This window comes from Dromaius novaehollandiae, chromosome 15 (genome assembly GCF_036370855.1).
Source record: "Dromaius novaehollandiae isolate bDroNov1 chromosome 15, bDroNov1.hap1, whole genome shotgun sequence".
NCBI classification, from domain to species: Eukaryota; Metazoa; Chordata; class Aves; order Casuariiformes; family Dromaiidae; genus Dromaius; species Dromaius novaehollandiae.
In genome coordinates this window covers 14,478,743-14,497,737 of record NC_088112.1, presented here as the reverse complement: position 1 = coordinate 14,497,737, position 18,995 = coordinate 14,478,743, and the positions used below count along the sequence as shown (strand labels likewise).

General features: G+C 73.5%; 2 protein-coding genes across 4 annotated transcripts; one reads left to right on the top strand and one right to left on the bottom strand.

Annotated features, from left to right (window-relative positions):
• Positions 1-2,115: 2,115 nt before the first annotated feature.
• Positions 2,116-5,627, top strand: PRR7 (proline rich 7, synaptic). The gene is made up of 3 exons (XM_064520994.1): positions 2,116-2,331; positions 3,793-4,413; positions 4,956-5,627. The coding sequence occupies exons 2-3, from the start codon at positions 4,125-4,127 to the stop codon at positions 5,342-5,344; spliced, it is 678 nt and encodes a 225-aa protein (XP_064377064.1). The 5' UTR covers positions 2,116-2,331; positions 3,793-4,124; the 3' UTR covers positions 5,345-5,627.
• Positions 5,628-5,704: 77 nt separating this feature from the next.
• On the bottom strand, positions 5,705-17,150 carry DBN1 (drebrin 1). Of its 3 annotated transcripts, none has more exons than XM_064520992.1 (15): positions 16,944-17,150; positions 13,451-13,506; positions 13,248-13,360; positions 13,069-13,143; positions 12,795-12,941; positions 12,559-12,621; positions 12,322-12,473; positions 12,050-12,113; positions 11,877-11,936; positions 11,666-11,780; positions 9,908-10,045; positions 8,651-8,782; positions 7,017-7,591; positions 6,653-6,755; positions 5,705-6,541 (listed from the first exon to the last, which is right to left on the bottom strand). In XM_064520992.1, the coding sequence occupies exons 1-15, from the start codon at positions 17,027-17,029 to the stop codon at positions 6,471-6,473; spliced, it is 1,950 nt and encodes a 649-aa protein (XP_064377062.1). In that variant the 5' UTR covers positions 17,030-17,150; the 3' UTR covers positions 5,705-6,470. The 3 variants fall into 3 exon arrangements, with proteins under 3 accessions (XP_064377062.1, XP_064377061.1, XP_064377063.1); XM_064520991.1 differs by having other exon boundaries at positions 12,559-12,636; positions 16,944-17,148; XM_064520993.1 differs by lacking the exon at positions 9,908-10,045 and having other exon boundaries at positions 12,559-12,636; positions 16,944-17,146.
• Positions 17,151-18,995: the final 1,845 nt, after the last annotated feature.

The following is an 18,995-nucleotide window of genomic DNA, read 5'->3' as shown; positions in this document are numbered from 1 at the left end:
AGAGCCTGGTGCCAGTGTGCAGGCACTGCTCATGCCTGCTGTGCTCCCCTGCTCCGGGCACGGCCCTGAGCTCCCTCACCGGCCCTTGGCACGGCCCCTCCTGGGTGCTGCACACCCCGGGCCATGCTCCGGGGCCAGGCGCAGAGCCCCGTCCCTCTCCCAGGCCCTGCACCCTGCTCCCCTGCACCATGGCCACAGACAGGAGCTGCGCGCGGGCCTTGTGCCGGCACTGGGTGCTGCCTCCTTGGCCCAACGCACAGGGCTGGGGCGGCTGGGGCCGGGGCCGGGGCTGGGGCCGGTGGCAGTGCCTGCAGCAGCGGCCCCAGCCTCGTGTGCAGCGCAGGGCGGCCAGGCACACAGCTGCACAGGGATGAGAATAGCAAGTGCGGTGCGGTAGCTAGGGAACCGTTGCTATGGGAGCGGGCCGAGGAGTTCTCACACTCGGAGGGGGCATCTTGGGGTAAAATCCAGGAATTTTCTGCAGCCGTGGAAAAAAGGAAAGCACAGCGGGGGGATGGGGACTGCCTGGGGAGGGCCGAGCCCACGCGCCCACCGAGGCTGGTCGCGCTGCCCTTCCAGCACTGCCTGGACTGCAGCAGCCTGGCACGGTGCAGGGACTGGGCCCTGGCCCTGGGTCACCAGCACCTTTACTGGTCTCCTCCCAGCCCCAGTAGCTCTGCGGGACAGGCTGGGGGTGGCTGGGGCCGAGTGACGAGGACAGCCAGGGAGGCCCAGAGCACGGCCTGCGTGTGGCGAAGCGCTGTCCTGGAGCCGTTCGCACCCCCAGGTGCTGGTGGGAGCTGCGCGGGGTGAAGGGGTGCTGGTGCACGGCCCAGCACAGGCCCCGGCGAGCGGGTGAGGAGGGGCGCTGCGGCGCCCGGGCTGGCTCAGCCTCAGCACGAGGGTCCCAGGCTTTGGGTGCCCCGGCCACAAGGTGGGGAGCTGTGGAGGCAGCACCGGCACACGATTTTCAGGGGTGAAGGATGCTCTCAGCCGTTGCCTGGGCAACAGCTCCTCCTCCAGCCCACCATGTGGCTCGGGGAGCGCTCCCCCGCCTGGCTCCCCCCGCCGCCGCCGCGGGGAAGGCAGCTCCCGGCCCCGGGCTTGGCTCCAGCGGGGCCCGAGGCCTGGCCGCCACCACACCGGGGGCAGCCGGTCCCCGCCTCGTTCACCCACCTGCGCCCCGGCCTGACTGTGGTGCCCGTGCCCCCAGTGAGCGCCCCAGCCCCCCTGCATGGCCACGGCCTCCTGCCCGCCGTGGGTGCTGGCCGGGCGCCCCCACGGCGCCGGGCTGCCGAGGCCGCGCGCTGAGAGCCTCCCGTGGGAGGCAGCTTCCAGCAAGGTGAGTCAGGGCCCGAGCGCGCCAGGCCGGGGGGACGAGGCCGGCGGCGGGATGGGCTGCCGGCGCCTGGCTTTCCTGGGCCCTCTGCTCTCCGGGAAGGGAGGAAGCCTTTCCGGCCAGGCCGGCACAGAACAATACGCCAAGTGTGAGGCCACGGCGGGTGGGCGGCCCACGGCGGGTGGGCGGCCCACGGCGAGGAAGCGGCCGCGTGTGGCGGCACCCCCGCACGACACGGCGGACGAGTCGCCGGAGCGGCCTCCAGCCCTGCATGGCCGGGAGGAGAGCAGGGCCCGGTGACGAGGGCGCCCGCCACCCCGTGGGATGGGACACAGCCCCTCCGCTTCGCCCGGCGCCACCCATGCCCCTTGCCGTCCCCAGGGCTGCGCAGGGCTGGCGAGGGCACGTGTCTGCCCGCGGCGTGCCGATGGGTCCCCGCGGGGGGCCGGCGACCTCGAGGGGCGACCAGGTCACATGCTGTGAGGGCAGGAGGGTGGCCGCCCCCCCCGGGGGCCCCATGGGGCGGCTGGTACGGCTGACACCCCCCCCCAGGGGCTGTGGACATCATCCCGGGGGTTGTGTGGCTGTCACCGGGGGTGGTCCCGCGGCCGCCCCCCCCGGGGGGAGCCGCCGCCGCGCAGCCCCGCGGCCCGGTGCCGCCTCGCGGGCCGCGCCGATGCCCCGCCGTCTGCGGTGGGGCCGGGCCGCGGGTGCCGGCGGGCTGCGGCGGGGGGGGGCCCGGCGGGTCCCGGACGCCTGGGTCCCTCCCCGCGCCGAGGGCGGGGCGGAGCGGCGGGGCGGGAGCCCGGGCGGGGCGGCGGCGGCGCGGGAGCGCTCACCGGAGACAAAGGCAGCGCCGGGAGGCGGCGGCGGCGCCGCGCACCGGGCGCGCACCGGGCCCCCCTTCCCCTTCCCCCGCCGCCACCGCCACCGCCACCCCATGGAGCCGCCGCCCGCCGCTGCCTGAGCCACGTGCGCCGCCGCCGCCGCCGGTAACGGGAGCCGCGGAGGGAGCGGGCGCGGCGCCGCCGCCTGTTGCGCGGCGGGGAGGGCGCGGGGCGGGGGCGGGGGCGCGCGGGCCCGCCGCCACCGGGAACCGGGCGCCGGGGCGGGGGGCGGCGCGGCCCGGGGTGCGCGCCCCCGTCCCGGCCCCGACGGGCGCGCGCTGCCGGCGGCGCGGGCAGGCGGGGGGGGGATGCCGCGCCCGGGAGCGGGGAGGTTCCCCGGGCCCCGCCGCAGGCACCGGGCGCGGGTGGGACCCGGGAGCGGCGGCGCTGGGGGCAGCAGGGCGCCTGGGGGTGCCCGCGGGCCGCGCCGCCTCCGTGGCTGCCCTCCGCGGGCGGCGGCGGCGGGGCGCCCGCCTGCTCCGCCCGGGGGAGCCGCGCTTGGAGTGGGCGCCCCCGGATTGCCCGGGCCCCCAACAGCCCCAGCCCCCAAAATCCCCGGGGCCCAACGGCCCTGTGCCCCGGCCTGTGCCCTGACCCCCATCCAGAGCCGCAGCCGCTGCCCACGCTGAGACCTCTCCGGTGAGGTTGGCAGCGGCGGCCGGTCGCTGCCCCGTGGCCGGCGAGACAGCCAGGCCTGGTGCGCTGAGCCCACCACGGCGCCCAGCAAGGGGGTCTGGCGCCCCACCGCCGCCTCCCGCCCCGCTTTTGTCTGCGCGGCGAGGCGGCCCCCCTGCTGTCGCCGCTGCCCTGGCGCCGGGACTGCCGGAGCGTGGCCAAGGCTTCCCGGCGGCCTCCTTCCGGCCGCCACTCGGCCTGGCCCGTGGCCGCCCGGGCTGCTCGCAGCGCCCTCCCCGCTTCCCCACGCCGCCGGGGTCCCGCTCGGCCTTGCGCCAGGCAACGGAGGCATGCGTGGACCACGAGACCCCGCTGCTGCCCGGTGTCCGCAGGCGACGGTCACGTTTTCTTCCAAAGCAGAACAACGCTCTTGATGCATGGCTGCAACCAGAGCCCTGTGGCGAGCGGCACCCATGGGTGCTGCTCCCCCTTCGCTAACATGCAATGTGCCTCCGTGGCGCTCACTGGCCGCGTATGGTCTGGTTTTCACGCAGCGGCCACCCGCCACCCTCGCCTAAAGCCGAGGCCTCCGCCAGGGCACCGCTCCCATCGCCACCAAACCCCCCCGCGGCACTGAAACGGTGGCTCCCTGGGCTGGGCCCAGGGGTGCCGCCGTCCCCCGTGGCGTGCTGTGCCCCGCCGTCACCGGCACGTGCTCGGGCTCCCGCGGCGGCCGGCTGCCACGCGGCGCTGCTCCTCCCCGCGCGCCTCCCCGCGTGCCCGGGCTGTGCCCCCGGGCAGGGGTCCGGCGTGGGCGTGCGTGGGGCCGCGCGGCTCCCCGCGCATGCGGCGCGCGTCGCCATGGGAACGGGCCGCTGCGTCCCCGCCACGCTCACGCGCGCTCTCTCCCCGCCTGTCTGTCCGTCCGTCCGTCTGTCTGTCTCTCCGCAGGGCACCCTCGGCGGCGGCGCCGTCACAGCGATGGGCAGCAGCCGGCCCCGCGGCTCGCCTCAGCCCTCCCACCGCCCGGCCCAGCCCGGCGCTCGGGGCGCCGCGTCCCGCCGCCGCCCCCCCGCCTGAGCCCCCCGCTGCCCCGGGCTCCATGGCGCCGGGCGCCGCGGGCCCCTGAAGGCAGCCCCGGCTCGGCCCGCCGCCGCCTCGGAGCAGCCGCCGCGCGGGGCATGGGGAGGGCTCCGGCGGCCCGGCCCCACTGAGGCCCCGAGCGCCCCCCCAGCCAGGGCAGGGAGAGGCCGGGGCACCCCCCCGGCAGGCCCACAGCGAAGATGGTGATGTCCCAGGGCACCTACACCTTCCTCACCTGCTTCGCCGGCTTCTGGCTCATCTGGGGCCTCATCGTGCTGCTGTGCTGCTTCTGCAGCTACCTGCGGCGGCGCATGAAGCGGCAGCAGGAGGAGCGCCTGCGGGAGCAGAGCCTGCGCACGCTGGAGCTGGAGCCCCTGCACTACGAGGGCTACGCTGGCAGCCCCCCCGGCATCGCCATCCCCCACCGGCTCCGCATCGAGCCCCACCACCCCCACGTCCCTCCCCCGCGGCCCTGGAGCTGCCGGCACGGTAAGGAATCGGGCCCGGCCCCTGGGGAGGCCGCGGGGTGGCGGGGCGATGCCACAGGCCTGAGCCAGAGCTGCCTGCAGCCCCCTGGCTTGCAGCATCTCCACAAGCGCGATATAGCGAGGGCCATTTGCAGCCCCCCCAGCTCACAGCGGCTCCACAAGCACTCTATAGCAAGAGGGGTTGCAGGCCCCTCCCTCCCCCCCAAGCTTGCAGCATCTCTATGAGCATGCTATAGCAAGAGCTATTTGCAGCCCCGGCTCCCCCCCCCCCCCCCCCCGGGTCTCGCAGCATCTCCAGCAGCACACTATACAAAAGCCATTTGCAGCGCCCCCCCCCCCCCCCCCCCCGGCCTCACAGCGTCTCCAGCAGCCTGCTATTGCAAAGGCTGCCTGCAGGCTCAGGAAGCAGGGTGCAACCCAGCGGACGCAGGCAGCACACGGGCTTCGGTGCCACCAGCAGGACGAAGGAAAAATAAACCCATGCCTGGGACAGACGGCTGGGTCTGACGTGCCCGGGGGCGGGGGGGGGGCCTTGCCTTGCAGAGTCGGACCTGTCGAAGCCGCCGTGCTACGAGGAGGCGCTGCTGATGGCAGAGCCGCCGCCGCCATACAGCGAGGTGCTCATGGACACGCGGGGGCTCTACCGCAAGATCAACACCCCCTTCCTGAGCCACGAGCGGCTGGAGAAGCAGGAGCAGCCGCCCAGCTACAAGCCCCTTTTCCTGGACGCCGGCTACGGCTCGGCGCTGCACCTGCCCCGCGCCGCCAGCCCGGGGCCGGCCTGCCCGGACCTCTACCTGCAGGCCGAGTGCTCACCGCGCATGTTCCCCAGCTGGACGGACTCGGAGCTCAGCAGCAGGGATGCCTACGAGCCAGGGCCGTGGCACCTGCCCGTCTCCATGCCCCTCTTCGGCAGGACTACGGCCGTGTAGGGCCCCGGCGGAGCTGCAGCACGGCCGGCAGCCCCCGCCGCGCAAGGGGGCACGGGGTGGGGGGCTCGGGCCCCCGCTTTTCCCGGCGATGCTACCCCCCGGGACAGGCACAGCGCCCCGGCCCGCGTCGCCACTGCCGTCAGCGCGTGAGGGGCTGGTTCCCCATCTCGCCCCCCCCGCCAGCCCCCCCCGCTGCGGCTGGGGGGGCTCGGAGCTGGGCCCGGACTCTGCTCTGTTTCTTATCTTGTTTGTTACAGTTTGAGAATAAAAGTTTGTGGAAGCGGCTGGCCTCCGGCCCGGGCTGGCATCGCAGGGCCCCCCCGGCCCTCCCCAGCGCCCCCACGCAGGCGGCAGCCCCCCTCGGGAGTCGCTTTATTTATTAACATACATGAGCACACCGCCGTTACAGAACTTGTGCTTTCCAAAAAACAGTTACCGTACGTGAGAAAGGGGCCAAGCGGGGGGCGAAGCGGGGCAGGAGGGGGGCTGGGATGGCGGGGGGGGGCCGGCGGGCATGCCCAGGCTGCAGGCGGCCCTCGGGCGAGGAAGAGGAGGGAGGGGGCACCGCGCTGGCGCTGGGCCCCCGGCCAGCCCCACGCAGGGTCTGGCTGCAGCCAGCCCAGGGGGAGGGGCAGCGGGGGTTTGGGGGATGGGGGGGGGGCGCAGCCTTGCCTCGGTAGGGTCGCTTTATTGCCATATTCGTTTATTATTATTATTATTCCTCTTTTGAACTCGTGCAAAGTAGTCGGGGGCGCCGGGGGGGAGCCGGCGGGCAAGGAGCGAGCGAGGAGCCCGTCCCACACCCAGGAGTGGGACACCACGGGGCGGCACCGTCCCCCCGGGACGGGGGGCAGCGAGGGGGGGGGCTGCTAATCAGGGCGGGGGGGGCTGGCGGACTGACACGTCTCCTACCGACAACTTAAAAAAGAGAGAGAGAAAGAGAAGGGGGAGCTGTAAAAGGTGCCCCGGGGCAGGGGCGCTGCGGGGCGGCCCCCCGGCTCGTGGCCGGAGGCCTCAGCCCACGGGGCTGCAGCGGGGAGGGGGCCAGGGCCGGACCCCAGCTGCGGCCACCGCGTGCCCCGCGCCGGCGGGGGCTGGCTCCGTGCGCCGGGAGCGGGGCCCAGCCTTACACGCCGCCCCCGAAGCTCTCCTCCTCCTCCGGCAGCGGGTCTGCGTCCCAGCACGTGATGTCGATCTCTGCAGTGGGGGGTGAACAGGGGGTGGGGGGTCAGGAGGTTGTGGGGCGCTCCCCCAGCTCGGCGCAGTTGGGGGACCCCCCCCCCCCTTTCCCCAGACCGCCCCACTCACCTGGGGGCTTGTTGTAGAAGATGGGCTGGGGGGCTTTGGCCGACAGCTCCTCGGGCTGGGGCACCTCCTCGTCCTGCGATTGGCTGAAGTAGCCCTCGCTGGCCTGCGGGAGGGACGGGGTGCCGCGCTCAGGCTCCTTCCTGTCCCCTGGGTGCGTGTGCATGCCCCCACCCCGTGCTGAGGCCGGCCACACTTGTGACAGCGATGCTTATCTGCTGCCCCCCACCCCCGGCGCTGAGGCCGGCCGCGCTCATGACAGTGAGGCTCACCTGCTCCTTGGGGGGGGTGGTTGGGGGGGGGGGGGTGTATGCGCATGCCCCCACCCCGCGCTGAGGCTGGCTGCGCTTGTGACAGCGATGCTCACCTGCTCCCCGCGGCCCTGCGTGCCGTCCTTGAGCGCCATCTCCCCGTTGGTCATGAGGGGGGTGTCGGGGCCCGGGTGGCCCAGGGTGGCCTCCTGCAAGGCGTGCTGGTAGCCGAGCGTCACGGCGTGGGGTCCCTCCAGTGCGCCCCCGCTGCCTGGCTCCTCCTCCTGCTCCGCATCGCAGAAGGTGGCCGGTGGCTCCGGCAGCTCGTCCAGGCTCAGCAAGGCACCGTCGTCGCCAGGCGAGGCCTCGGGGACAGCAGGGGGGGGCCCCTGTGGGGCAGGGGCGGCGGGCAGGGGCCAGGCGCCGGTGGGGGCCGCCCCATCGCTCTGCCACAGCTCGATGAGGCTCTCGGGCTCGGGCATCCCCGCGGGCTGGGGCTCGGCCACTGCGGGCGCCGGGGCCGGCTCCAGGCTCGCCAGGTCGCCCAGGGCATCAGCCCCCGCTGTCCACGCTGGCCCGGGGCCCGGCTCGTCCCCGGGGGGCTCCGTGGCCTTGTCCTCACCCCCCGCGAAGGCCCAGTGCTGCTCGGCGGCGGCTGCCTCTGCCTCCCGGGCGCCGGGGCTGGGGGAGTCTGCGGGGGGACAGCGCCGTCAGCAGGGCCATCCCCAATGGGGCCAGGGCCAGGGTGCAGCCAGGGCAGCCTTGGGCCTGGGGGTGCTGAGGGGACCATCCAGGGAGGGCGGGATGGGAGGATGCCCCAGGGGATGGCTGGGACACGCACAGGGCAAGAAGCCCTCTTGGGGATGCTGGTAGCTGCTGGGGAGGGGCTGAGACACGTGGGGGGTGCAGAGGGAGTGGAGGTGCGGAGGGGAAAGGAAGTCTGCACCAGTGGATGCGGGGGGGGGGGGGGGGCTGCACCAACATATGCAGAGGGGATTGGGGGGGTGGCCCAGGGGCTGGTGGGGATGTGCTGAGGGGATGCATTTGGGGGAGGGGTGCACACTGCAGGGAGGCACTGGGACAACAGGAGAGGCACCAGGGGATGTGCTTTGCAGGGGCAGAAGGGACAGCGGGGATGCACGGGGGACGGCAGGGATGCACCGGGGAGATGCACGGGGGATGGCAGGGAGGCACTGCGGGGTGCAGAAGGGATGGCGGGGCTGCAATGGGGAATGCGGCAGGGATGGCAGAGCTGCACCAGGCGATGCAGGGAAGACGGCAGGGATGCAGGGAAGACAGCGGGGATGCGGCGGGAATGCACCGGGGAGTGCAGAAGGGATGGCAGGGATGCGGCAGGGATGCACCGGGGAGTGCAGAAGGGATGGCAGGGATGCAACGGAGAATACGGCGGAGATGGCAGAGCTGCACCAGGCAATGCAGGGAGGATGGCAGGGATGCACCAAGGATGGCGGGGATGCACCAGGGATGGCGGCAATGCACTGGGAATGACGGAGATGCACCAGGGCATGCAGAGGGGATGGCAGGGATGCACTGGGAACAGCGGGGATGCAGAGAGAACAAGGATGCCCAGGGGCCAGCGGGGATGTGGCAGGGATGCAGTGGCGGGGATGCAGCGGCGGGGATGCAGCGGCGGGGATGCAGCTGGGACGGCACACATGCCCTGGGGGCTGTACGGCGGGGGGCAGTGGGGACCTGCCGGGGGGACAGGCAGGGCCAGCCCCGCGCCCACCTTTGGGCGTTGCCGGCGTCTCTTCGCCCAGGGCGCGGGCAGCCTGCTCGCCCCGCGGCGTGGAGGCCGGGCTGGACTCGCAGGGGCTGCAGCCCGCCGCCGAGGCCTTGCGGTAGGCATCCGACTGGCTGCCTGCAAACAGGGAGACACGGCTTGGGGGGGGACGCCTGCGTGGGGCAGGGGGACCCGGCCCCCCCAGGCCGACAGCGCTCCTGCTCCCACGCCAGTCCCGGCCACGAGCAGTGGGACGCGCACCTCCATGTACCTGCCGCCACATTGCCCCCCTCCTGCAGTGGTGGGGCAGAGGTGCCCCCCAGCTGCCCTACAGCCAGAGCCCCCCCATGCCAGGGGGACGGGCAGTCCCATCCCAAGGTCCCAGGCACTGCCCTTCCCACAGTGTCCCTTCTCTGCCCTATGGGCACAGCCCCACACAGCCCCAGGCACTGCCCAAATGTCCACCTCCGCCCCACAAGCCCAGCCCCAGGCACAAGCTGCCTGTCTCCTCCTGCCCCAGGGGCACAGCCTGCCCTGCACCCCCCTATGCCATGGGCACAGCCTGCCCCGTGCCCCCCCCCCCCCACATGCTATGGCATAGCCTGCCCCATCTCTTTCAGCCCCATGGGCACAGCCTGCCCCATCCCCATCTGCCTCATGGGCACAGCCTGCCCCACGCCCCCCATGCTATGTCACGGCCTGCCCCATAGGCACAGCCTGCCCTGTGCCCCCCTATGCTATGGCACAGCCTGCCCCATGGGCACAGCCTGCCCCATCTCCATCGGTCCTGGGGGCACAGCCTGCCCCATGGGCACAGCCTGCCCCATCTCCATTGGTCCTGGGGGCACAGCCTGCCCCATCCCCATCTGCCCCATGGGCACAGCCTGCCCCATCTCTGTCTGCCCCAGGGGCACAGCCTGCCCCATGCCCCCCATGCTATGGCACAGCCTGCCCCATGGGCACAGCCTGCCCCCCTATGCTGTGGCACAGCCTGCCCCATCTCTTTGTGCCCCATAGTCACAGCCTGCCCCGTGCCCCCCTATGCTATGGCACAGCCTGCCCCATGGGCACAGCCTGCCCCATCCCCATGTGCCCCATGGGCACAGCCTGCCCTGTGCCCCTGCCCGTGGCTTGCAGGGTGGCCCTGGGGCACAGGCGCAGCCCCTGCAGTGCTGCCCGGCCCCCCCGGCGGGTGCCGCGGGAAGCGGGCGGCTCAGCCGCCGGCTCCGTGCCCAGCGCGCCCAGCCTCTCCCAGCTACCTACATGGAAAGAAAGAGGAGAGATTTGGGGTGCGGTGGCAGGAGATATAGGGGAAGGGGGTCCGCGGGGGGGAGGAGGAGGAGGAAGAGGAAGAAGGCGGCCCACTGTCAGCTGTCTTTATGAAAGGACAGTGCAGACGACCTGCCGAGAGAAAGACAGACAGACAGACGGACGAAGAGAGAGAGAGAGCAAAGAGATGGGTCAGTCCCTGCTCAGAGTGGCCGTGGCAAGGCCGGGGCACCGGGACGCAGAGGATGGGAGAAGGATGGAGGGGAGGAAGGCAGTACTGAAATGAGATGGGGAGGAAGGCAGTGTGGACAGCGGGACAAGGAGGATGGAAGGGTGGATGGAGGGGAGGAAGGCAATGCTGAAATGAATGGGATGAAAAGGATGGGGGGGAGGAAGGCAGTGCCAACAGCAGGATGGGGAGGATGGAGGGGAGGAAGGCAGTGCTGAAATGAATGGGACGAGGAGGATGGAGGAGTGGAAGGCAGTGTCGACAGCAGGATGAGGAGGATGGAGGGGAGGAAGGCAGTGCTGACAGCGGGACAGGGAGGAGGCCGGGACGTGGCGGCAGCACAACCTGCCTGCTCAGCCACAGCGCAGCCCCCCAAGGTGAACCCACAGCACGACCCACTGCACGGCCCCACGACGCAGCCCCATGGCACAACCCCCAGCACAGCTCCACAGCATGAACACGCATCACAGCCCCACACCACAGCCCCACGGTACAATCCCCAGCATGGCCCCATGGCACAGCACCCAGTGCAGCCCCACGGCAGGAGCCTCCGCGCAGCCCCACGGCACAGCACCCAGCACGGCCCCATGGCAGGAGCCTCTGCGCAGCCCCACGGCACAGCGCCCAGCACGGCTCCACGGCAGGAGCCTCTGCACAGCCCCACAGCACAGCACCCAGCATGGCCCCATGGCAGGAGCCTCTGTGCAGCCCCACGGCACAGCACCCAGCATGGCCCCATGGCAGGAGGCTCTGTGCAGCCCCACGGCACAGCACCCAGCACGGCCCCATGGCAGGAGCCCCTGCACAGCCCCACGGCACAGCACCCAGCATGGCCCCACGGCAGGAGCCTCTGTGCAGCCCCATGGCACAGCACCCAGCACAGCACAGCCCATAGACCAGCCCCACAGCACAGCCCCACAGCCAGAGGCTCCCACTGGCCAGACAGACAGCCCATGTCAAAGAGCCACAAGTGGGGACCCCACGCCGTGGGGCAGACCAGCCTCCGCGTGGGGCAGCCTCCCACTGACCCCCTCTCCAAAGGCAGCCCTCCACAGGGACAGCCCCACTTCCACAGCCAGAGACCTGCCGGCATTGCCTGGACCCCACAGAGGGGCCCTGCCCTCCGCATGCATGCACCCCAGAGGTGCGCGGCAGGTGCCCCACGGGGCCCATGGGTGCCCCACGCCTGTCCCGCACATGCCCAGCTGGGGGCAGAGCCGGTGCCCTGCATCTGCCCTGCAGGCACCCATGGGGCAAGCAGAGCTCCCACGCCAGCCCCATGTGCCCCCAGGCGAGGGCACTCCGGCTGCCCCACGGCTGCCCCCCAGCCCTGGCAGCTCTGCCCTCCAAGCTGCCCCAGTGGGCCGTTTCCCCCCCCGGCCCTCAGCCTGTCCCCCAGGCTGCCCCCCCCCACCTGCACCCCGCACCGCTGCACGGGGACAGGTGCCCCATCCAGCGCGGTGGCTTCCCCCGGCCCCACACTCACCTGCTGCACAGCCCCCGCAGCCCCCGCGGCCCCTCACCTGTCCTGTGGCTGCCCGGCGAGACGGCCTCGCCGCTGCCCGACGCCACCCGCTCCTGCTGCTTGAAGAAATCCCGGGGGTTGTCGGGCCGCTGGGCGATGATGGCGGCGGCCTCCTGCGGGACGGAGGCAGGCTGAGCCCCGTGGGCGGATGGGGGGCCGCGGCCCATGCCAGGTGCCTGTGGGGCTGCCGCCCTGGCCGCCGTGCTCACCTCCACCTCCGACTCGGATTTCCTGAGCTGCTGCCTGTCGTCCTCCTCTTGCTGCTCCCCCTGGGCAGAGAGGTGGCCTCAGCCCCTGCGCCCCTGGGGCACCCTCGTGCCCGGCAGCCCCACAGTGGGAAAAGTGGGGGGAAAGAGGGGAGCTGCCCCGCGGCGGCACTTACGAAGATGGACTGCTCCTTCAGGCGCTGCCTGGCCTCCTCCGCCTCCATGCTCTGCTGCTTCCGCCTGTGACGGGGGCATGGCGAGAGGGGCTGAGCCCCGTGCACCCGCTCCCGGCATGCCAGCACGCGCACATCCTTGCACACAGACTCCCATGCACGTCCTTGCACACCCAAAATGCCTACGGATGCATCCTTGCAAACGCACGCGCTTGCACCCGAAAACGCCCCAGCCCCATGCATCCTTGCCCCCTGTGCCCCCTGCGGCGCCGTGCCTGTGCTCCTCGATCTGCTCCTCGCGCTCCCGGTAGCGCCTCTCGCGCTCCTCCTGCTCCAGCCGCTCCTGCTCCATGCGCTCCTGCTCGAAGCGCAGCCGTGCGTCCAGCGCCTTTTTCCGCTCCTCCTCCTTGCGCAGTTCCTCCTCTTTCTGCAGGGACGGGATGGGACGGGGCAGCCCGTCAGGCCGCCCGCGGCTCGCCCCGCTGCCGGGGGTGCCCTGGGGGCGCCCCTACCTTGGCCTGCTCCCAGAACTGCTCCCGGTTGATGCGCTTCATCTCCACGGTGGCGTCGGTTTTCTGGTAGGTGGTGCCCTGGGACGGAGGAGAGTCAGGGGGGGAACAGGGGGGCGTCCCGCGGGACGGGGCTGGGATCAGCAGAGGGAACAGAAGGAAGCGGCCCATGGGGCGGTGGAGGGGGGCAAGGGGGCAGCCCCGCTGCGCGCCCCACTGCGCCGTGCCGGCGACGTTACCACGGGCTCGGCGGTCTCGTCCTCCCGCAGGCGCAGGCGGTGCAGCACGGGGCTGGAGACACGCGCCAGCCCGTTGGAGAGGCGCTGCCCGATGGCACCAGGGTCGATGTCCTCCACGCTGCTGGCGTTGACGATGACGTCCACGCCCTGGGAGAAGGAGCCAGCAGGGGGGACACCGGCCATCAGGGACCCGTGGCCGAAAAGCAGGTGCCCCCAGGCGGGGTGCTTTGGGGGGCATGGGAGACCCCCACGCGCCATCCCCGCTGGCGCCCACCTGGAAAAACTCGGCGATCTTGGCGACGTGGCTGGCGCAGGCGCACTTGCGGGCGTCGGGCACGTCCTCACCCACCTGCAGCAGCGGGACGGGAGGCTGAGCCGTGGGCACGGCCCCCCGCGGCCCCCCCAGGCTCAGCGCCGGAGCACCCACACGCGTCCCACCCCATCTCCGCTCACCCAGTTGACGAGGACGTATTTGGGGAGCACGGCCTGGGGGTCCTTGACGCTGCAGAAGCCGTACATCACCTTCTGGATCTCGAAGTGGCCCGAGAGCTCCAGCAAGCCACCGCCTGGCGCGGCAGAGAGTCTGGTCAGCCCATGGCTGCCCCGGCGGGCACTGAGCCGAGCCGCGCCACACCGCGCCGCCCGCGGGGCCTTACCTCCCGACGCCGCCAGCTTCAGGTCGTCGGAGTCATCCTCGTATGTGTAGAGAGCCCTGGGGAGAGAGGCCGGGTGAGTGGCCGCCCCGCCGTCGGGGCAGCGTGGCACCCACCGGCAGCCCCACCGCGGCCATCAGCGCCCGCCGGCACGGGGCACGCGGGGTGACAGCGAGCTGCATCCGTGGGACCCGGGGCAAGGCTTCTCCCCCCAGCACCCGCTCACGCCGTGGGGCAGGGACCCCAGGATGGGGGCGGGGGGGGGGGACACAGTTGGGGCAGCTGGGCGTCACGGCAGGGCTGCTCACATGCTGGGCTGCGTGAGCCGCCGGCCCGCTGGGCCCCAGGCCGGGGGAGGACGCTGGAGCACCGGCAGCAGCAAATCAATGTGCCGCCGGGGTGTGATGGGGCCGTCATGGAGACCGTCTCTTGGATACCAGCCCCTCGCCTGCTGCCGGTGCCACCGCCGGTGCCGTGGGGAAACCCCCCTCCGGCTCCCGCAAGAGCCCCCCATGGCGGCGCAGCCGCCCCCCCGGGGCAGGTGGTGAGGCTGGGGGTGGGGGCCAAAGGGGTCTGGGCATCGTGGGCGCCGGGATGGAGATTGCAGCTTCTCCAGGCAACCAGCATCCTCTGTCACCACAGCAACCCCCGGCGCCCAGCCGGGCCCCGCGCCCGCTGCCGAGGGGATTAGCGGAGGGAAGCGGGGGAGGCAGGCAGCGGGGACCCGCCGCGGCCTGGCAGCCTCCCAAACCGGGGCGCTATCATCACGTGCTGCTCCCAGAAAGCCGGGGCAGCCCGCACGGGACCCCCCCCCCGCCGGCCGATGCCCGTTTGGCTGGCGAGCCCGGGCGCCCTGCGGCCGCCGGCGAGAGGATGAGAGCGGGCCCGGGAGCAGGGCGACCCCGATTCGGGCCTGGCTCTGCCCGTAGAGGCCCACCCGACTCCAGCCCGGGCCTCGCCTGGAGCCTGGGAGCTGAGACACGACGGGGATGAAGCATCAGGGCTAAATATGGAAAATCTGCCCCAGCAAACGGGGGGGAAAGGCGCCTGCCTTCGGCGCCCCGGGCTGCCCTGCCGAGCCCCCCAGGCTGGGGCCTGGCCCTGCGCCTGCAGCCAGGCACAGATAATTGCACCAACGGGATTGACTTTAATCTGCACGTCCGAATCCGGCTAATCGGCAGCCTGGGCCGGAGCCAGCCGAGCGGGCGCGAAGCGCGCTGCAGCCCCTGCTTTACCCACCCCCGCCCGGGAAAATGGGGCGGCTGCGACCTGGGGGAGCCCCAGGCTGCAGATGGGAGCCGGGCGCCGGCAGAGGGGGACACGACCAGCCGTGGAGGGGAGGGAAGGGCAGAGCCGGAGCCTGGCGGGCACTGGGGATCCCCGACCGGGTGCTGGGGACAGAAGCCCCGCTGCCCTCGCGCGCACCCCACCGCCCGGCTGGAGGATGCCCGGAGCAGGGGGTGGCGGACCCGCACCCATGGGTGCCCGGGGTGCCCGCAGCCCACCCGCCCCCCCCATATGGTGGATTGGGGGGGGAGTGGTGGCCCCCAGCCCGCCTGCCCCAGCCTGGGCACATGTGTTTCCAATGTGGCTGCGAGCTCCAGGGAGTCGGCGTGCTCCGAAAGCAGCACCAAATTCCTTTCCTATCGAGTAATGGGCCCCAGCAGCCTCCGCGAGGCCGGGCAGGGGGAGGGGACGCTCGGACCCTCCAGGACTCGGCTTGGGGCGGGGGGAAATCCCAGACTAAACATCCTTCCCCCCCCCACCCCGCGCGGCCGCGGGGATCCCAGCCGGGCGACAGCACGGCATCCCCCGGCGCCAGCCCCACTGCCTGCAGGGAGCCCCCGCCCCCCCCAGCGCCCACCGCTGCCCTGGCCGGTGCCGTGGCCCCCGGCCACTGCACGGCCCCCCACGCCGCTCCGTGTCCTCGGCCCCGGATGAGTACAAAGGCATCAGGCCCTGCAGCAGGGATGCTGCCGCCTCCAGCCCCCGGAATGGCCTGCCCCAGGGGACCCCAGGGCCGGAGGGGCTGGGGAGGACAGGGCGAGCTCAGCCCGGAGGATGGGGGCCGGCCACAGCTTGCACCCCGGCTGGGGTCCTGCATCGGGGGGGGGGATGGGGGGGATGGGGGGGCCCAGCCCTCTCCTTGCCGGGAGCCGTTTCTGCTGCTCTCAGCAGCTTTGGCAGGGAGGGAGCCTTTGCAGCGGATGCCGGGAACTGAGACGTACCCAGGGCTGACAGCTGCCTCCTGGCCAGCAACCGGCGCCGCGCTCGCTCGGGGCACCCTCGGGGCCAAAGGGCTCCCCAGGGCCCGGCGGGGAGCACCGGCCGGCCCAGCCCCAGCTTGCTGTGGCCACCGCCACCCCATGGGGCCCCCCTGGCGAGCAGGGCCTGGCAGCCCCCCCGAAAGGCGAGCGGGTGCCCGGCCTGCGCCCCAGGTGGAAAGCAGCGCGCCGCCGGGGCACCCGCAGCATCCCCCACCCAGGGGCGGAGGGGAGCGCAGCGAGGGCACTGGGGACCGGGGAGACAGGGCCGCGGCCACCTGGGTGGGGCCGGGAGACGCATCCGGCGCTGCCTGCGGACTGGGGAGAAACGGGGTCGGAGCGGCGTGGGGGAGATGCTCCCTGCGGGCCCCCACGCCAGGAGCCAGGGCAGAGGGGCCTGGAGGTGGCCGGGCCCACGGAACTCCCGCAGCACGGGGGCACCCATCAGCACCCATCACCACGGCTCCACGTAGGCACCCAAGGGTGGGAGCACGGGAGCCCTGCGCGGGGAGGCCCCGAGCGCGGCAGCCCCAGCCCGGCGGTGCTGCGGGGGGGGCTCCGGTGCCCTGCGTGGCACAGGGGCACCCGCGCCCCCGGCCCCCCCCCGCGGGGCCCGGGAGCAGGAGAGGGGCGGCGGCGCCGGGGGGCCCGGGGTGGCCCCACACAACGGCGAGGGAGCGCGGCCCCGCCGGGCCCCCGCCGCGTCCCGGGCCCAGGGGCCGCGGTGCCCTCCCGCCGCGCACGGGCCTCCAGCTCCTCCCGGTGGAAGCGCGCGGGGGGGCGGGGAGGGGGTTGCCACCGGGGCCCACCCCCGGGGTCCCCGCCGCGCCGCCCCCCGGCGCTGCCGGGGGCGGGGGGTCCCGGCGCTCGCACGTGCCGGCCCCGTGCAGACAAAGCGGGGACCGCGCCCCGGGGCGGCCCGGGGCGGGCGGCGGCGCGGGCAGGTGCGGGCCCGGGGGCGGCGGGCCGGGCCGGGCCGGGCCGGGCCGGGCACACCCCCCGCGCCCGCCCGCCGGCCCCGCCCGCCTTTGTGTGCCTGGGCGGCCCGGCACCTACCGGCCCGGTGCGGCGGCAGGTGCCGCGGGCTGCCGGCGGCCGCGGGGCGCCCCGCGGGGCGCGGCCCCGCCGGCGGCGGCGGCGGCGGCGGCGGCGCGCCCGGTGCACCGGGCGGCTGCGGGCACAAAGGGCCCCGGCGGCGGGGACAAAGGGGCGGCGGCGGCGGGCGCGCTCACCAGTCGGTGGGGCTGTCCTCGCCGATCACGTCCTGGTAGGAGGCGAGCAGCTCCAGGCGGTGCGCCGCGAAGCCGACGCCAGCCATGGCGGGGCCGGGATGCTGCCGGGGGACCGGAGGGACCGGCCGCCTGCCCGCCTCCGAGACACTGCCGCAGCGGCCGGGCGGAGGGGCGAGCGGCGGGGAGGCTCCGCCCGCCGCCGCGCCCGGTCCTAGCGCCGCGAACGGCGGCCCCCCCGCCCCCGCCCGCCCCGGCCCCCGCCCCGGGCCGGGGGCGCCGGCAGCATCGGCCCCTCCCCGGGCTGTCCCCGCGCCCCGGGCACCCTGCGCCCTGGGGACCCTACACCCGGGCTGTCCCGCACCCCGGGGACGCACCTCGGGTGCCCTGCACCCCTGGGACGCTGCACTCCAGGGACCCCGCAGCCCGGGCTGTCCTCCACCCTGGGGACCCTGTGCCCCGGGGACCATGCGCCCCAGGCTACTCTGCACCCCGGAGACCCTGGGCTCTGTCCCCCATGCACCCAGTGGTGCCTCCGCTGCCACACAAGCCGCGAGCGGAGCCAAGCTTTTGGGGGCCCCCTCTGCTGCCGGGCTGCTCCCTCCATCCCTGCCGGTCCCAGCTGCTGCCTGACACATCCTGCTGTGTCCCGGAGTGGCTCCAGTCCCCTCCGGACCCTGCCAGCGGGGCTGCACACAGCTGCTCCCTCTGCACACGTTTTTGCCTCTGTGCGCCCACTGAGTTGCTCTAGGACCAGCCCCACTCACAAGCCCCCCAATGGGGCCCAACCCAGGGCGGGCTGGGTGCTGCAGGCCCCCCAGGGCCCTTGGACCCAGCTCTGTCTGCTCCCAGTGAGGCCCCATGAAGCCCCAGGAGGGGCCCCAGGACAGGCGTGAGGCTTCGTCCAGAGCAAAGCTCTGCTCCTCAGAGACGGGGGCTCAGGCCAGCGCCCTCCCCGGGCTCCCCTGCAGCTGGGCTCCTGCGGGAACCAGCCCTTGGGAGCGTGAGCTCAGGCGCCCCCAGAGCAGCATCTGCCTGCTGGGAAAGCTGGAGTCACCCTGCACCATCCTGCACTCCCAAGCCTGGGCTGGCTGCCCCCCTCCCCCCCCGGCCTACGTGCCCTCCTCGCCCCGCGCCTCCGAGCCGGCCAGAGCCGCCCGCGGGGCCACCGGAGCAGCGAGCAGCTGGCGCACAGCTGCCGGCGGCCAGCGAGGGGGCAGGCGGCCAGGTCTCCGGCAGGCGCCTTGCAAGCGGCCCAGCTGCCCTCGGGGGCGGAGGTGGCAGGAGCCCGCGCAGGGACCGCCGGCGCCCACATGGCTTTGTTCTCTGAGAGGCACAGCCGCAGCCCCTCCCCAGGCTCCACCTCCGCAGCCCACCCGAGACCGTCCTTCCGCTGCCTGCGCACAAGCCCCCCGCTCGCTGTGCAGGGCTGGTGGGCCAGAGCTGCTCTCTGCGCAGCACAGAGCAACGCCGGGGCTCCTCAGGGCAGCTCAGCTGGCAGAGGCCATCAGTAGGGACCAGAGGCAACAGGGTTTCAGAGAGTACAGGGGCAGAGACCCCAGTGAGTTCAGGCCTTGCACTGTACCCAGATCACAGCAGGGTCCTGGGGAGCTGCTCTGCAACCATGTAGCCATCACCTGCCTCAGGGGGAGGCAGGCTGGCTCCAGCTCCGCAGGTAGCTCGCCCGGCTCTGCCCTGGCCCTGCTCCAAGGCTAGGCACCCTGCGGCTGAGCTGGCACAACCTGTTCCCAGGACGCGCTACCCCGGCAGCCTGGGCTCTGCTGCGCGCGGCTGCAACTTCCACCCCGCGTTGCTGTCCCCGCCGTCCCCCAGGCCGATCCCCTGCCTGCGCCAGCTGGCTGCAGCTGCCCCACCTCCCCCTGCCCGCTGCTCCCGACCTTGGGCCCGCACCCAGGTGCTCCTGCTCCACCATTCACCTTCAGGCACTTACCGCAGCCTCGCGTTTCTGGCCCTGCCAAGCGAGCACTGGCTTTCCGTCTCTTTTTGCAGCCTGGCCCGTTGCTCGTCACCCTCCTCACCCCCCTGCTCCCCCGA